Source organism: Labrus mixtus, chromosome 19 (assembly GCF_963584025.1).
Source record: "Labrus mixtus chromosome 19, fLabMix1.1, whole genome shotgun sequence".
NCBI lineage: Eukaryota > Metazoa > Chordata > Actinopteri > Labriformes > Labridae > Labrus > Labrus mixtus.
In genome coordinates this window covers 14,337,787-14,356,133 of record NC_083630.1, presented here as the reverse complement: position 1 = coordinate 14,356,133, position 18,347 = coordinate 14,337,787, and the positions used below count along the sequence as shown (strand labels likewise).

Genomic DNA, 18,347 nt, shown 5'->3' with positions numbered 1-18,347 from the left:
TTCTTCAAAGTAAGCTCTTAATAAGGTGTTAGAACATTTAAATATTGTCTATCCAATACTACAGTAGACTACTATAACACACAATGTGTGACAGGGTGCCTCTTTTTCTATGATGTCTACTTCTCCTTAAAAAAAGAAAAGAAAAAACTGACACTAAGATTTGACGGTTACAGACAACTTTTGCACATTAAAAGGATTCCTTGTTTCAATGAAGGCAGATATTTTACATAAGCAGCTTACAAAATGAGCTTGATTTTAAACTAAATTAAATATTAATATGACCAGCTACAACATAACATTATGATTACATGCATGTGGAAGGATTATCCAATATTGTGTAAACAATTCTAAGCACTACATTTATACTACACTACTTCATGAGTACTTTTTTTAATACAAAAACTGGTCTTGTAGTACAAAACATTTACATTGAAGTAGCCTACCTAACACTCTGGTGAAACCTAAACATAAGTATATCAATCATTTTAATAATGCTTGAGTAATGGTCAACAAATAGTTAACTAATGATTAAGTAGGTTTGACAGGTCTTGGGTTGCCATTTCCACATGTGGAAGAGGGCTATTAAGAATAATAATCCACTTTTCAATCATGCATCACACTTTGTGATCATAAGACTCAAATAAGGAAATATAAACAGCACTTATATCTACACATGAACTTTTGCTTCTATAATTCACTGCAGAATATTCTGTCTGTTTTGCTAAGTGTAGCTAAAACTCTTTTTTATTTTAAAGGATAAAACACAATTCAATGTTAATATATAGGCTACTGTTTAAAGATTAAAGATCACTAAAAGCACAAGTCCAAACAAACCTTATTGTGACAAGCTGCCGCATCTAAAGCTACATGCACATTAATTAATTAACACATTAACAGCTTTTAATGGCACACTGCAGGTGTTCTGCTGCTTTAATGTTCACTTCTGACTTCATGTCTAGGCCCATGTGTTCTTTTAATGCATAAGGCTACTGTAGGACGGTTTTTATAATGCATTTGATACCCTGAATTATCCCTACTTCAAAGACCTGAACGTTTCTTCCAACACTGTAACCCAATGAGCACATCGTGGTTTATTAATATAAACTTCCAAAACAGAATAGAAAAAAATACACGCCTGAGATATTTCACCTTAACCACATTCGCTCACAGTAATGGCTAGTGTACAAATAATTAACCTTTTGTAACATATAGGCTAAAAGGTTGACATGTTAGAAAGTGCACTTGTTCCAATACAAATACAAATGTTAACCATGGTAGGTTTTTCCAAATTCCACATCATTGAGCAACTATTTCCCTTACATATAAAAAGAATGAGGATGTATTATGTTCCATTGCACATTGGTTCATGTCTGAGTGTGATATGTGGACTGCTTAACTTAATACTGTGTGTCTTTACCCAGCTCCCTGCAGAGAGTGTATTACGTGAGCAAATTGGATGCTCAAACAGTCAGTCCGTGACCTTCCCTCATCCCGGATGTTGACCCCCGTATAAAGAGAGACATTACATCTCGTTACACAACAACACGGCACCGGCGCTCCGCTGCAGATAAAGAAAAATGTCTCAATTAAATGTGCACCGGAGCCCCCCCCTGCACAAGAGTTATCGCCGCCCCCGTAGCGCTGATCGCTACACTCACACATCCTCAAAAGTTATTTGACATAAATTGCCGGAGTCACATCATTTCCTGCCACACCGTGAGCGGGATTTACGGCTGATCCCATTGACTGGGAGCTGAACCTCCAATAAAAATCCTCAAGAGCCCGCGAGGCCGTGAGACGTACCTATCTCCCCTCGATCAGCCCCTTCCCCCCTCAGAACGCAGATTAACCATGCAAATACACACAGGTGGGAGGATGATACCGGCGGCACATTTATGCACATGAATGCAACTGGGCTGATATGGACAGCAATGCACAGGACAGGTTGATTGTGTTTTATCTGATGGGGGATGGAACAAGGGAAATGGGAAGGTGTTTTACCCAAGGAAGTCAAGAAAGAGTGAAAGTATCTGAGGCTTTAAAATGTGACAATAAGAGATGAGAGCCACTATTTTCTGTGGAGGATATGTGCAAAAAAAGATATGACTAATATCATTATAAGGCAGTCTATAAATCCTAAATAAAAATCATTTAAATCAGAAAATTGTTTTTTTTAAATACAAGTGCTCAGGCATTGTTCAGAAAGGTGCACCCTGTATAAATAATTATCCGATGGCTGCAGAAGCCTACAGGTATTACAGGCTTAAGTGTATGTGACCAGATGGAAATCTTTTTATAGCATGGCTCTCGATGGCACCAAGAATTTTAGGTCATCTCATTACAGACTAGTGTTTACATCAGATTATATTCTGGAGCCCACACTTTCAAACTCTCCATCCTTGTCAGGCTTACTGTCACTCTCTAGTGGTGAGAAATGAGAAGCTTGAGTTCAGAGGCCTCGGAGGCCTCTTCCACTGCAAATGTAACATCCATGTCTGTCTCTAGTCACTGGAAATGGTTGATATTTTAACATCCTATTTGTGCTACAACAAGGGACACAACATTACATCACTGTTGATGCAGAGTGCCAGAAACAGTAAGTGAGATTTGAATCTAAAACTTCAAGTTATCATAAACAAAAAAAGTGTAGTCCATGTTTATATGCAGATAAAAATGAATTTGATATGATTGAAAAGCTCCAGAACTACTGCTGTCAAACACAAGATGATTAACCCTTTAAAAAAATGGAATTCTGTTTGTTAATAGAGATGCACTGATCCACTTTTTTTTCAGTTCTGATCCTTTTCCGATACAAAATGTACCGATACAGATACTGAATCAGGTCTTTTTTTAATCATAAAAGTGCTATTGTTGTTGTTGGTATAAAGTGTAAGGATACACAAAGCTGTGGTAAACCTGGCATTGCATTGCGCGGGCAGGAAGCAGCTACAGCTGTCAGGTTTTTCAAATCAAACATTTTAAACTGAAGTGTAAGAATTGTACTTTTGATAACGTAGGAGGAGCTGATCCATCTCGTCCGAACGTCTTGATGGTGACGATTTGTGGACACTTCATTCTGAATGTCTTCAAAGCTGAGAATGTTTAAAAATGCTCAATGATCTTTGTTGATCAGTGATGTGGATTGGCGCCGTCAGTCCGATACGTAAATTATGTCAACATCGGATGAAAATCGAAATAAGATCGGATCGATCCCATCTCTACTTGTAAATGCATTCTTACTGAGCAAAACCACATTAGTAAAACACACTATATGAAGACTCTCCAGAATTCTTTGTTTTGTTCATGGCCTGAGCAGATTAAAAAAAGATTTTGTCTGAGTTGTTAATAAACATGCTCTTTAGTCACCTTCCATTCAGAGATTACAGCAGGGCAGTGAAGGCCTCCCCTCCAGCTTGGCACAGCATTTCATTGGAGGCTCAGCAGCAGCAGCAGCAGCAGCAGCCGCAGCATTATCAGCATCAGTGGCTTCAGGGCCTCCAGCTGGGGCTGGCTGCTGCCTCTGCCTGCCTACCAGCACTGCGGCTGGGGGAAGGTGGTGGGAAGGCCACAGGACCGCCCTGAGGCACCTGACTTATGCACCAGTAAAGACAACTCAATTTCCACTCTCTGACATCTGATGGGATGCAGTAAGGTGTGTAGTACTGAGTAAATACCGCACAAACCACAGATCATCATCAGAGCCACAAAAATTAAAGCACCAGAAAAGTTAAGATTTTAAGTTTATCATCATTTGCATGAACAGTGTCCTGGAATCTACAGTTTTAAGATTACATTATATTACATTTGAAGACAGACACATGAAGTCTGTGCACATGAAGTTACATTTTTGAGGACTTGGGTTGTGGTTTTGTCAACCTTATAGATGTGGTTAATGAACAGTTAAGGGGAATTTTCACTTTGATCAACACAGAGACAGTTCTGAGAAACAATGTTCAAGTATTTCCTTGCAGTATGAGCTGAGAAAACAAATATTTAAAATGAAATTACATGATGGAACTTAGACATCGTTTTTGTGCAAACATGGGACAATAAAGAATTCTAATACTGATGAGCCAAACTTTAAACTCACAAGATTTGTTCAAAAAACATTGTTTTGATGGCTGATGCTGATATTTAATCACTACATTTAATGCAAAAACAAATAATATTATTGCTTTGTAAGAGAATCCTGACCTTTGATTCAGGTCATTCCTCCATCAGTTTGACCACAACCCACTGTGACATCTCCGCACTGTCAGAACAATACAAGTCACCTGGTCAGCAACATGTATAATTATTCTGAATGATATTCAAACAAGACAGAGGAGCTCATAATTAAACCTGGTGTCAGTCAGGGGGTTGTAGGGGAAAAATAAAAAAAAAGAGTGTTAGCTTTGGCTGCTACCTCTAATTCTTAGAAATGCAAATGAGTATGAAAAACAAAAGAAGAAATTCCTTCACATGTAAGATCTAAGATTTTGGCGCAATCAGGCACCTTTTACTAAACGCACAGAATCCAAACTTGTTCACGTACACCAACACTGATCATATGAAAGCATTAGTGAGTCCTCTTTATCTGTGTGTGTTGGTGTGCGTGCACCATCGTGATCTTTGCTGTAAGGACACTGCTGGCCAAACTGAGAACTGGACAGGGCAACTACAATACTGTAAAAAATATCACTGGGAGTCCAGGTAACAAAGCGGGCAGCTAACACATAGACTTCACCATGCATATCTAAGTTTGACTCAAACTACAAGAGAAAAGAAATGCTCATAATGTGAGATAGAGGGCTGAAAGCAGAGGTAGCCTAAAGTCTGTGCAAATAACACAAGGAGCTGTCAGTCCGTTCAAAAGAGTTCAGTATGTAACAAACAGTCTAATGCATGTGAGCCAGTGGCTAACTGGGCTGCGGCCTCCTGCTGGTGTCTAAATTGACTGTTTCTACTGAAGTGTCATCTGTCAGTGAGCTAAAAGCTAGCTGCTGCTAAGGAGCACAGTTCTGATCTTACTGTAATTCTCCTTTCATTTGATTGAATGATGAAAATGTAATATTAAGTAAATTTTAACAGAAGGCACACACAATAATTTAGGATCTAGGCATCAAGGAAAAATTGGCACAAAGACTTATAGCATGCTAATTAAAAAAAAAATGTAGGCGGGGAAATGGTTTCATTTTGAAAATTAAAGGATGAAAAATAAAAAATATATATAGAGCAAAAGAAAATGAATGAGAAAAGACAATAGAAGGAAAGAAACCAAAAACATCATGCAAAACAAAATTAAAGGAACTCCCAATTTTCAATGTACTCAAAATCAGCCTCAGAAAAATTAAATATGCCTGCCACATGTCAGCTTTACACATTTCCAGAACGTTGTTTGGTTTCGGCTGATGCAAAGTCCTCTGGCTATGTCTTGTGAGTTACATATGCAGCTAGTATATAGTTGTGCACACACAGCCAGTACAGGGATTTGTAGCTCAATATATACACAAGTTTAAGTTACTGCAGGTTCCACTTGCCAGTCCAGCACTTGTTGCACGCACACAGCTGGAGCACTGTGCTCTGCAGAGGGAACTCTACACTAATGTGGGGCCGCGAGGCAGGGCTTAGTCCAGGTCAAGACTGAGAGAGGCTTAGACTGCAGCTGGATGGTACCTTAGAGAGAGCCGGGGAGCAAGGAAAAGATCACAGGAAGTGGTCACCAGTAAAAGGAGCGTGTCAGGAAGTTAGCGGCCGTGCTGAGCCAGCCCATGCCGTCTGTGATTGAGCCGACACGCGTCACTGCCTTGTCCTGCTCCTGGGATGGACTCTCCTCCTCTGGTAGGTAGTCTGGGATGTCTAAGTTTTCCTCTACCAGTTCTGCGTCTTCAGAGCCCTCCTGGAATGGAACTATCAGCTGCACAAAGACGGAAAAATAAGATAAATATCATGTTTATTTTAAAAATAAATAACAGCAAAAACAATAATTTGTTTGTATAATACTAAATAGTGAATTGCCCCCCCCCCCAAAAAAAAAAATAACCTACAGAGCTGTTGTTCGACCACAGAGCCAAATAATCATCATCTGGAGTCAGATTATTTAACTGAGGCAGGTCTGACCCCTGCTGGCAACATTATGTATGACAATAAATGAACCTTTTCTAATTACTTTCAATTATTTTGAGCCCCAAATATTAGAAAAGTATTTTCTATACAGATCATTGTAAAACATAAAAGGATTTGTTTTTTCTTTTAACAAATTTGGCTTTTTTTTATACCACTAAACAGTTTTGATCAAAGCACCAAATTGGGAACACACTGCTGTAAATGGTCTAACTGGGATGGCAATGTGTTTGGCAAAAAAAACAAGTAGCCTACAGGCTGAGGCAGAGATGTGACTAGCTAATCACGTCAGTGTGAATAAGTCTCAGCCACAGGCAAGGGTGGCTACACTCCCTGTACAGAGATGCACACAGCAGTGAGCACATTTACTGACTAGTTCTTGAGGATAAAAACTAAAAAGGTGAACAATACAGATGTTAGGTTTTTATTCATTTTCTCACGTAAGCTGTCCTTACCTCTCCTCCATTCTCTGTCTTCACCACCTGCTGAGCCGTCATTACTTTGGTGGAATTGATTGCTGTTCCCAATGCCTGTAATAAAACAATAAAAATAAATAAAAACTGAACTTTTTCTGCAATTTTATTTTGATCAAAATCAATTGTCATTGCAGCAATGAATAGGTTACTGTGTATTGTGAAAGAAGATGGATGAAACCAAAGTGTCGGTAGTATTCTGGAGTTAAGGCTTGGACATAAAAAGTGGATTTTTATTTGGGAATTAAAAATGAAAGCCTCTGATAATTTGGGTGTTTGTTCTGTAAATCAAAACTTTCCATGTGGCGTAATAAGACAACATATTGACCAAAATATTTACATTTTTTGTTGTTGGACCTCGGCAAAAATATATTGTACCCCCAAGCTGCTGGGTGATTCTTGCTTTGGGAAAGACAACTTACATCAGCTTTAAGGTCAGAGCGGATCCTGACAACACATCTCTTCACAGCCATCTGGAAGGTGAAGCTGATGACCCCCCGAATCTTCAGCAACGCCTCCTCACAAAGGCTCCTTCGAGTCTGACAATAGAAGGGAAACAGATAAAACAATTGACATCGGCCGAAGTGTCGTCAATACGGTTCAATGTTACGTTATACTGCCTTAAATTATGAAGTATGAATAATGCAGAAGAAGTTCCATCTTAATTAGATAAATGTGGGCATAAAAGCTAATTCTAAAACATTCTAGTACTACATAAAACATCCCAATGAGAAATCCAGGTTACATGACTACAGTTCCCAGCTGGCACAGCGTTATGCGTTTCTGCTATAGTGATAGTGCTGCGGCCCACCAGAGGCCGTCTGTCTGCTGTAATGTAATCTGGCTAGGTGAGAGCTTCCCACAGAGCAGCATTCAGGTTCAATCTCAGTGTCCTGCTGTTCAATGGCTGACATTTACAACCTGACCCTTCTGCCCCCTCTATCCTGTGCCAGATAGACATGGCTAAGTTACCCTGACAACGCTGTCATAACGACAGCAGCAAACACAAAGCCCCCGAAAAAGAGATTGTTTTTGGGGGGCATTAACAGACGATCACTGTGTCCTGAATGCACTCTGCTGACACTTACAGGGTCATCCAGTCCATCGATATGCAGCACCACAGTTTTGGCCCTCTTGTTGCTGGAGCCCAGGAAGAAGTGGGCTTTACGCTGGCAGGAGGCGGCTGCTGCCTCGGCCTGCTCGGCTTCTTCTTTACCAGCTGCCTGCAGGATCTCATAGATCTCAGACGCCAGTAGTTTAGTCTCCCCGGGTGAAGTACTCCTTTGGTATGAGAGAAAATAAAAGGAGGTAAGAGGAAGACCAAATTAAATGACTTTAATTTGTCAAATGAGGATTATGTACACACTAAAGATCAGTAACACTAAAAAGAAAAGTTTTAATTAACCAGTTAGATGTTGGTATCATTGGCTGATGATCAAATGCGGAGATGAATCTTGTGCACGTGTAAGATGCAAAATGACTGTGCCAAAATATTTAGTTTTAGAGGCAAGATAGAAATACCCATGCAGAAACAGACTAAACCATGCTGCCTGTTAGCCTCTGTGGGGAAAGAAGTGTGAAGTGTGCTTTAAAAACTGACATTTATACATAAATCGGAATTCTATAAACTCCAGCGGGTGTTGTCTGATTTCTGACTATATCCTTACTGATCCCACACTAGAGAAAATGTTTAACACTGTCAATCTTTATATTCTATATTCACTTTACAACCACTGAGTGGAACAAAAGACAATGCTGTAATCCCTCACACATCATTAAACTCATAAGCCAGGCCTGCACTTGGGTCTTGTTTTTCATGCCTTTTTAAGAAAAAGCAGAGAGCTGAATGTTGCAGTGGGATTAAGATTTGTTGAAGTAACCCATATAAGGTCAGTTGCAAATGCAGATATTGTGTGAGGGATACTGAGATTTACCTGCAGGCGATACTGTTTCGTATGTCAACAAGTCATCTCTCCTTAATAACCACATATGACATCAGCTGTCTAGCTGGGCTGCCCTCTGGGATCCTGGTGCTCTGGCACTCTGAAAGCATGTCAGCCTTTCACCGAGCCAAACACTCTCCTAAACTGATTTATTTATCACCTTTGTGCAGCGAATAAGTGGCAACATCTCCCTGAGCTTTAGGTCTTAATGTGTTGAGGGAATAAAAATGGTATTCACACCTGTTTGGTGCAACCATGCTGCACGCTCCCCCTCAGCAGCGTGTTCCCACTGTGCCCGGCTATGATCGACCTCTAACCAAAGTCAGAGCAGAGGGAGCTGCTGCTTGGTGCTGCAGGGCTTGTCTTCATGCCATTCATGACAAGCTTAAGTGACTGGCTAACTACAGGGCAGGCAAAAGCTTTGCCACAGGGAGAGAAGGGACAAAAACCATACAAGCTACAGCCCACCACTTGTACACAGGTCTATTCCTATCAGGGTGCTAATGATGAACAGCAGCTTAGCTAAACAGCCATGCACCCAGAGGTAAGAGCAGCTATCTGGAGTACAACACCTCCTAAAACCTGACCTGTCTATGACCACACATGCGTGAACACAATGTGATCATCAAACCCTATTAAAAAACATGCTTTAAATTTAGTTAAATGCTAGAATAGAATAGCCAATAGAATAGAAGGACAGCATATACATGAAACTAACACTCCAAAAGCAACTAATAATAATGCTGAAAATATACACCATGTGTGGAAATTGAGCCACCGCTGCAAAATAAACTGCTAACTCCATGAAGAAACAAGAGCAAATATAAGCTCACATCAGTAAAAGCATGCACGTTGACTCATCAAGAAATATACAGAGGTGGCAAGGTGAATTAAAATCTCTGATATGCAGAAACAGCGGTTTTAATTGAAACCCAGCCTTTTCTAATTCAACTTTAATCACAGTCATCCTGACAAGGCAAATGGAGGGCATCAGTCTGACAGGAGAATCTGCAGACCCGCACAATTTATCCGTGCAAAACAAAAGAAATCCTATGTTATGGTTCTCGGTAAAGAAATGCAATGCGAGCATGTGTGTCTGTGTGCGACTGTCTGTGTGTGGGGGTTCGAGTGTGATGCGGTAAAGACAGGGACTTGCTTCTGCATGACATTCTGCAAACTCAGCATCATGCCCAGTTCGCCCTTCATCTTCTCCCTGTTGGCTCGACATTCTGCCAGGTAGCGTACGGCCTGCAAGGACAAGAGCAACCATTATCCTTCGGAAAGCTGACAGATCCGTTCTGATATCATAAAAAGAGATCAAAAATTAATGAGCACGTGCAATGGTGAAATATTACGTAACCGAAATACATACACACACTCTACTCTGACTGTGTATTTACACTTCACTGGTTACTGTCAAGGAGAAACTGTTACGTAAGGCCACTTCAGTGTTTACTTTCAATATAAGTCATGCACTGTACAAAAGAGTGGTGCTACTGGATATGAGGAGAGGTTGCTGTATATTTTTTATTGTCTTTACAAGACAAAACAGAAAAACAGATGTCACCATTGTGCTGTGTTTAAAATAGATAGCTGCTTAAATGCCACCACCTGTCACCTTTGACAGTAGACAGGGGCACAGCAGAGGGAAAAATGGCCTTTAGCTATCTCTGCTGGACAACAGAGAGGATGTGTGTGTGTGTGTGGGGGGGGGGGGGGGGATGTATATCATGAGCACCTTAATTTCACACCCAGTTAGGTTGTAGACTAAAACAAATTTAATCCAAGCACTTTTGAGTGGTCAGTAAACTAGAAAAGTGCTAAAACGAGTACATTCTGTTTATCTTTTAAACATGTTGAATGTTGGTGTTATGATGGTTAGTTGGTATATACAAACAAATAAGATATATTTAAAAACAACTGCTGCTCACCAATAGTGCAGAGTAGACGACCTGTGGGTTGGGGTGGTCCAGAAACAGGATGAGACCTGGCAGACAGCCTTGGTCTTCTACTATGGCTCTTCGATTCAGGGGGTCTGCAGCAAGATCTCGCAGCTGGTTCACCACAGTCAGTGCATCCATCTCCGCACTCATGGTGCCTCTTGTCTTGACGTCACACACATCAAACCAACCTCTTCCCTTTACTGGGGGGGGGGGGGGGGGGGGGGAGAAAACAGGTTAACCAGGGACATAACATTATGGGAAAAGGGGTGTTTCAGTTTTATCTTTAAAAAAAAAAATCATACATACATTTACTAAAATGTAATAAAAAGTGTCTATCTCAGGTCAAGGATCCAAGCAGAGAACTTCAGGTTGTTTTTGGATATAATACAAAAGCCCAAGGCTAATCAAAATATAATTAAACATGTAAAGGGCTAATCTTCCAATTTGAGAGACCTGGGACAGTAAATGTTCGACAGTTTATCTTTAAACACGACGTAGACATACATCGATGTCAGATATGGTAACGTAATTCCTGTAAATCAATTATTCATCCAATAGTTGAAACACTTACAAAACTACTTTAAGAGTATCCAAAATACTCTCCAAGAGCAATTTTTTTATTAACTTGGTACAGAGAAATGTTACAGCATAATAAAGTCAGAAACTACCCCACTGCTTTACATCAAGGTGTGGTAATTTGTTGCACCTAGTAGACATTTACATCAAGGTTGAGGGTTCAATCCCCAGCTGAGCAACTTGTCCGATGTGTCCTTGGGCAAGACACTTAACCCCGCATTGCTCCCGCTGCTTCAGTGGCGGTGTATGAATGGATTAGTACTTACTCTGATGCACGTTGTTTTGGATAAAAGCGTCTGCTAAGTGAATTGTAACACTACAACATCTGCAAGTTGTGAAATGAGATGCTAAATATCGGAATATTTGGTATATCTTGTAAAGTTAACACTGACACGTTAAAAGCTGTCTGTAGTTGCTTTGGTTGGATATTTTTTAATGCGGTTTTAACTCAAGTTTTTGCTTCTAAAACGATGACGTTATTGGTGTTAGTCAAAACATAAATGCTGAAAGACATTTTCTACGACCCCCAGCCTCACCTCAAATCACGCCCTGTGGTACAGAGGCAGCTAAGCTAAGCTAACGATACTTGACAATGATTGCATACCTTTCTTTCAGTTTTCAGTAAACTCATGAGACGACCCTGGTTTGCTTCAATTACAGTAGATGTAAGTGTAGACAGCTGAGTCCCAACACATTCATAAACACGTAAAAAAAATAATAATGTCACCACCGCTAGGCTAGGCCTGCGTCCCTTTCTTTACTATGCTTCCTTAGCTAGCAGCTGTGCAAAGTGTTTGGGTTTTTGTGGCACGTCAAAGGGTACAGCTGTTTTATGATTCGGGACGTCACTGTTTTCCACAAGGATGTCCGCAGTTTTAGTCGGATAGGGCTCCGCCGGGATATGTAGGGAAATACATCGAACATCCACCAGCTTTCTGCCACATGATTGGTCGGTGTGTAATGATCGACAGATGAAACCCCCAATCAACAGATAGTTGTTGTTATGATGGCCAACTATGATTGGACAGTTTGTCTTGTCAATCATCAGGAATAACCAATAGTGGTGTTAATAATCCGTGTAATCCGTGTAACCCAATTGGTTAAAAATGTATTCCCTGACTCCTCCCCCGGTCTTCCCACACTGCTCCTCTCCGGCGGTTGACAAGTTGGAAACATTTTGCCAAGGTGTCAGTCAGCGCCTGTTTCGGTAAGTTTTGTTCACATTTTAACACTTCTTCGATTACAACCACAATGTGTACAGGTGTGACTGTCCTTTACAGACGGTAAGTTAATTACAGAAACAGAATTATCTGTCTTTTCAACATATCCTAATAAATCTGTCAGCTGCCGCTAAAGTTGCTGAAGGAGTTCAGGAGCCCGCTGTCGTTGTTAGCCTCCGTTAGCTTCTCTGTGCGTGTAGGTTAAGTAAGGGCCACTTTATTTGAGCTAAGTAAACACATTGTCTTGTTATAAATCTGATACGTACTAACACCGGTAATCGAACTGCGAGGCATTCACTTTTTAAGGTTTTGTGTTGTCCTTCTTTTCGTTGTGACATGTTAAAAACAACAAAGTGGTAAAGATTAGCTGTAAAATGTGACTCTTAACTCGTTGAAATAATATAAAAATATGTTTCAAGCACTTCGTTACTCTCAAATAATCCAAGATCAGTCATTTCTATCGAGTTATAATGACATAAATTAAACAGTACTAGTAACAACTTGAGGTCTTAATAAATTGCTGCCTTTAATTAAACAATTTTAATAAGATTTTAAATTTTAACTCTGCACTATAACTTTTAACTCTTTTTATATTTTTACTTTATTTATTTTTATTTTTATTTTTTACATATGTTCAGATTTAATAATTCCAGTGATGTTTTATTTTTATTTTCTTTCCTCTGTTATGATGCTTTTAATGTCTTGTCTGAAGCACTTTGAATTGCCTTGTTGTTGAAATGTGCTTTATAAATAAACTTGCCTTGCCTTGCCTAAATATCTTGCTTTTATTTTTGCATTTTTAGCTATCCTTTGGTTTTTCCACCAACCTTCAAATACTCTACTTGGTTCAGTTTCACTCTGACCTACTTGCATTGATTTCTTCAATCAAAATAGTATTTAATGCTGAATGTTTTAATGGTTATTTATATCAGAATGACTTATATTTACTCTGCTGCTACATTGTCTTATCACATTTCCACTTGTTGGGAGCAGAGTTAGAAAAATACCTTAAAGTATAACTTAACTGATCAGTTATTGGTTAAATAGCGATACAGCTTTGGGCCAACACATTTCAAGCATTTTCAAAATGCATGTTGTGACATTAATCTCAACAAAATGTCATTGTTGAATTTTTTGTGTCTCATTGTGATCCCATACTAATTTCTCACTCTTTTGTGTTTCCTCTAGATTAGTGTTAAGTGATGAAGCCTATGGCGTTGAAGAATGTTTCCATCTGTCCTTGTGAAACATAGACAGAAATGAGTAAAGACGATGCATCGGTTGAAATGGACCTGGTAGGTGACAGTGCGATTTGATATCGGACTCACTGAGTGTCTGCTGAATGTACCATTTTCATACATTTAACAATTAAGAAATCATTGTCTCATAAAGATCATGAAAAGCCACAATATTGCGTCTCACTCTGGTTTTAATCCGAAAGCTTGTTGTTAGGGTGTCTGGGTTACGAGATTTTAATAAGTACCAGTCAACCTAAAATGATTCATAAATGTGATTGACATATGTAACGTTTTTCTTTCATTTAGTCGTGATTAAATTAAGTCATTTCCTCTTGTTTTTCAGGCTTTTGGATCAGCCAAGCCCTATGGATCCTCAAGAAGCATTGTTAGGAGAATAGCTACTAGTCTTCCTCTGAAGCCCTGCCCCAGAGTTCACTTCCAGGTGAGTTCTAACCATTTTGTGGTTTTCTAATTTCCCATTTTTTTTGAATTTGCCAAATGTCAAGTATGAGACAATTCTCTCACCTGCTGTCGGTCTGCCCCCTTACTGAGTCATACTCATGTGACAAGAAATCACTCACCCTCTTCAAACTTTTGTTTACCATGCTTTTCTGACTGTTTTCATTTAAGAACCATAAACACAGGTCATGTAGTCAGTATTACAGAGATATTTGCACTGACTCTGTTTTGAGAAGTTGATCAACTTCTTTATAAATCACATTTTCAGTTCTTAATTCCTTGGCATGTGATTTTATAAAAACTGAATTGTGTCTCCTTGCCTTTCTGTCTCCTTCAACACTGTGATCTCTTCTTCTTTTCTTCCTTCTCCAGCTGCCCTCCATAGCTTTGAGGAATGCAGCCTGTCTGCTTTAGGTCAGTTTGTTCAGCAACCTCCGACAACTTCGACTTGATTATAGACCTACATAGCTGTCTCAACCTTTCATACTCCAAGCTTGTTAGGGGTGTCCTACTTGTATTAACAGCCTTTACATCCCCTCCTCAGTCTTCCCTCTGAACAACCCTCATTTCTCTATTTGAATAGCCTTCTTTGGATATGTTGTTATGATGCAGTGTCATATTTCCTCGTTTGAGCCCCTTTCTAAAACCAGGCTCTTTTTTTGACTTGGCTGTTGTCTCTCTATCAGCTTTATCCATATAGTGAGGATGCTGGTCTCCTGATTGGTGCCAGGAGGCAGAACAGTTTGGTGGCCTCTCTGGCTGATGTCTCCTGGATCGACGGGGAGGAGGAGGAGGAGGAGGATGCCAAAGACTTTTTTGGCAGACCCAGGTGAGAGTGGGATTGTCACATATGGGCCAACAATTTTCCAAAAGAGATTTCTAGATCTTTGTGTAAGAGTTTTTTTTGTTTTCTAAAACTTTGATTCTCAACAGTAGAACACATTTAAGATGCAAAAAAGGAACATATATCATTAGAGACAACATCAAAATAAAATAGATCTACTCTTAAGACTGACTCCATAGACTTTGTAATAATATTGAATTAACCCAAAACGTGTAGTAAAGAGACAGCCCTCGCCCTCCTCTAGCCCCCATTTATGTTTTAGTTATTCATTTTAAATTATTTCTTTCTCATTGATCCTCTCTCTGAGTTAGTTTTGATGGTGAGAGTTGATATTTGATTGAGTTCATGTAGTATGCCTTTTATTTTCTCATTGATTAAATAAATAAATACAAACATTGCAGTGTATTCTAAAGAAACTGCCAGAATGATGAATATTTAATCATAGCAATAAAGTAATGAGATTATATTCTCTTTCTCCTGGATAAGAATAGCAGTAACTAGAACATTCTGCCTTTTTAAAACAGACCAGGGATCCCACCAGGACTCCTGTTCCGAGCCCGGCAGCCTCACCCTCACCCTCAGTCTTTTATCCGTCGGAAGTCACTACCAAGCCTGCATCAGGAGCCTCCGGACCCTCAGGGGCCAACAGTCGCCAACAATGAGGCGTTTCAGAAGATCAGTGCACTGGAGACAGAACTTGCCAAACTGCGAGCTCAGATAGCACAAATTGTACTGGCCCAGGAAAAAAACACTCAGCCAGGTATTTGGTACACCGCCTTTCTCTGCATTGTGTGAATGCATGGGGGGGGGGATTTGTCTTAACTTTATTTATTATGCTGTGGTAACATAGATTCTCCTCTAGATGGCAGCATAATTTCAAATGTCAACCAGCTTTAACATTTTTCTTTTTTCTTTGTGCTGCTTCCACAGGCGCACCTCCACCTCCCCCTCCACCCTCTGGCACCCTGCCTCCCCCACCACCACCTCCCCCTCCTCCTCCTCCTCCTCCACCACCGCCGCTACCCCCAAGTCTCCAGCGGACATTTTCTACCATTGACTTGATAAAAGAGCGCAGAGAGAAGAAGACAGACGGCCAGACAGTTCTTGAACAGAGGCTAACAGAGGTCCCGAGCATGCTGGATGTACTGAAAGACATTGGCAAGGTCAAGCTGAGATCAGTCAAAAGGTAGAGCCCCCCCCCCCCCCCCCCCCCCGCCCCCCTTCAAAAATCAATCAAGATATATTTGAAAATGATCAAATGTGGAGATTTAAATGAATAGATGTGTATCAGAGGTAACAGAAATGCTTTTTGGTGTTAGTCCTATTCTCTTAATATGATCTTATCTGACTGCACCAGCAGTTACTAATGTGAAGAAATATGTTTATACCCCACAAATAATTCAATTTAAATATGTGGAATATTTGATCATTTCCATAGTCGTCCAGTGGAAGATGATGCCAAGTTGAAGTCCAACGAACCGATTGATGCTGCATCTCTCATCGCCGAGGCCTTGAAACGCAAGTTTGCCCACCGCTATCGACACGACAGTGAGCGAGACGACGGGGAGGACTTCAAACTTCCTGTTCCAGAAGTGAAACCTAAAACCCAATCCCCTATGGTAAGAAACATGACTCTCTGATCAATGCTTTTATTAAAAACCCAGAGATACCATAAAATCAGCCAGTCATTTCTACTTAAACCACAAATGGCAAGAACTGTGAAACACTTTAGTCTGCTGAGAACTTATCACAATGTCAGAATTCTAAACTGGGATATGATACTGGTAAACATCAAATTATATTTAAACCTGTTTTCATATCAAAACAACACAAACCGAAGTCTTTGTTTCCTAATGTTGGGTAACGTCTTGTTCTAAATTGTGAAAATCCTTTACACAGATACGTTGGCAACATTTCAGTTAAAATATGCTGTGATTATAAATACATTGTTTTTTTTGTAACTTTGGTACTTTTCTAAACTATCGATCATTAAAATAAAATTAAAAATAATATGTAGTATACAAAAGTATCGAGGTATTTTTAGATATCTTTGGGAGATATACATTAAGTGGCAGTAAATAATGAATTGTCTGTGGAATGAAGTGTTTGTAATTTGTACGATGTCATGTACTGTATCCTGTCTTCTCTCTGTTTTCAGTTTGGGCAGCACATGTTGAAACAAACTGGAAAAAGGAAGATGCTTTGAAGAGAGGATTCTGAATATGATTCAGGTGTACTGTGGACACTGAAGTGCCTTATCAACTTATCTTTGAATACCGGCTGTTTCAGTGGAAGGAGAAGGGATTACGCCTCCACCTCTAAGTGTCAGTCATCTTATAGTGTTGTATTCAGTGATCATTTTGACCATCTGTTTTTGCACTTTTATAACTTATGTTAGCCTTCAGTTTTCCATTTTATATTTCGTTTGAATGTCTTTGTTTATGTGTTGAAAAGACAAAAGTTCACTACTTTACGCTCACGAGTTAGGCTTGACCCCATGTTTGAGCAACACTTTTGAGCAGTAGTTTTTATATTATCTTCAATCATAGTTGCACAAAGCATCATTGGTCAGCTGTTCATTCCCAGTTTGTAGGTGTCCATGAAATCAGAAGAAGCACTTTCTTACTCGTGGAATAGTGTGCTGTGTTGTTTAGTTTATATTTTTGTGAAGACTTGTAGATTAATTTATGATCAGGATGTCTTTATTTATGTTGAAGTAGATCATTATGATTTTAACAGGTAATTATGCTGTAGATTTGTCTGTTCATAATTAAAGGTTTTAAATAATTCTCCGTATTTTCCATAGTTTGTGTAACTATAGTTGGAGTTGCCAGTCTTGCCAGGGTCTTATACTGGTCAGAGCCAAAGACATTCCAGGGATGTGACATTTAGCCTTTCAGTGCCAGCAGTTACCTTTTTTTATTTTGCCAATCAGGATGGTGCTATAATCATGCGGAAACAGATTCAGTATCAGATCAGCAGAGTTCATATATCTAGTTTATCACAGGTGCAATGTTTTGTTGCTTTATCGGTACATCTTTAACAAGGATTACCTTTAGTCACAGAGTAGCTCTCCCAGAACGTTTGTTTCCCAGATTAACATCAGCATAGCAGTGACACATTTTTGTAGTAAACTCTGTGTAACCAACATTTCAGTCCAAGGGCACCCCCGTTGTCAGTATCCCAAAGTTCTCTACTATGCTTTGGTGCCAGTGATCATATTTTAATGCTCAGTTTGTAATTGTGTCTAGGAACATATCATATCATAAGAGTGTTGCAGGCATTATTTTGTTGAAAGTGACTGCACTCTGTCTCCACTTCTAAAGTGTAGTAGCTGCTACCAGATTTGTGTTACCGTTTGTAAACAAGGGAAGGTGGAAGACTTGTGTCTGTGGTAATAAAGTGATTCAAAGTTACGATTCAAGAGTTGTCTTTGAGAGATGCTGTAAAATCTCCCAATAAAAAGTTAATGGTTCGTCCTGACTTGCACCATTGTTTGTGTGGCGTGGTGAACTTCTCACTCAAAGAAAGTTGCCTGCCCTCATCTTA

At 39.7% G+C, this 18,347-nt stretch overlaps 2 protein-coding genes across 3 annotated transcripts; one reads left to right on the top strand and one right to left on the bottom strand.

Moving 5' to 3' along the window:
• Nucleotides 1–3,727: 3,727 nt before the first annotated feature.
• On the bottom strand, nucleotides 3,728–11,824 carry LOC132994031 (armadillo repeat-containing protein 1-like). Of its 2 annotated transcripts, none has more exons than XM_061064101.1 (7): nucleotides 11,642–11,824; nucleotides 10,450–10,661; nucleotides 9,675–9,766; nucleotides 7,664–7,856; nucleotides 6,998–7,114; nucleotides 6,558–6,632; nucleotides 3,728–5,896 (listed from the first exon to the last, which is right to left on the bottom strand). In XM_061064101.1, the coding sequence occupies exons 2-7, from the start codon at nucleotides 10,609–10,611 to the stop codon at nucleotides 5,699–5,701; spliced, it is 837 nt and encodes a 278-aa protein (XP_060920084.1). In that variant the 5' UTR covers nucleotides 10,612–10,661; nucleotides 11,642–11,824; the 3' UTR covers nucleotides 3,728–5,698. The 2 variants fall into 2 exon arrangements, with proteins under 2 accessions (XP_060920084.1, XP_060920085.1); XM_061064102.1 differs by having other exon boundaries at nucleotides 11,677–11,774.
• A 363-nt stretch (nucleotides 11,825–12,187) lies between these two features.
• On the top strand, nucleotides 12,188–18,273 carry mtfr1 (mitochondrial fission regulator 1). The gene is made up of 8 exons (XM_061064923.1): nucleotides 12,188–12,244; nucleotides 13,446–13,552; nucleotides 13,839–13,937; nucleotides 14,641–14,783; nucleotides 15,323–15,558; nucleotides 15,729–15,984; nucleotides 16,237–16,417; nucleotides 16,957–18,273. The coding sequence occupies exons 2-8, from the start codon at nucleotides 13,517–13,519 to the stop codon at nucleotides 17,002–17,004; spliced, it is 999 nt and encodes a 332-aa protein (XP_060920906.1). The 5' UTR covers nucleotides 12,188–12,244; nucleotides 13,446–13,516; the 3' UTR covers nucleotides 17,005–18,273.
• Nucleotides 18,274–18,347: the final 74 nt, after the last annotated feature.

Bases quoted from the DNA above. Each gene is read 5' to 3' on its own strand.
- LOC132994031 (XM_061064101.1), bottom strand. From the start codon at position 10,611: ATGAGTGCGGAGATGGATGCACTGACTGTGGTGAACCAGCTGCGAGAT. The intron at 9,767-10,449 runs GTGAGCAGCAGT...TTGTCCTTGCAG, and splicing joins TCGTCTACTCTGCACTATTG to GCCGTACGCTACCTGGCAGA. The intron at 7,857-9,674 runs GCAAGTCCCTGT...CTCATACCAAAG, and splicing joins TTGCAGAATGTCATGCAGAA to GAGTACTTCACCCGGGGAGA.
- mtfr1 (XM_061064923.1), top strand. From the start codon at position 13,517: ATGAGTAAAGACGATGCATCGGTTGAAATGGACCTG. The intron at 15,985-16,236 runs GTAGAGCCCCCC...TCATTTCCATAG, and splicing joins AAGCTGAGATCAGTCAAAAG to TCGTCCAGTGGAAGATGATG. The intron at 16,418-16,956 runs GTAAGAAACATG...CTCTGTTTTCAG, and splicing joins CTAAAACCCAATCCCCTATG to TTTGGGCAGCACATGTTGAA.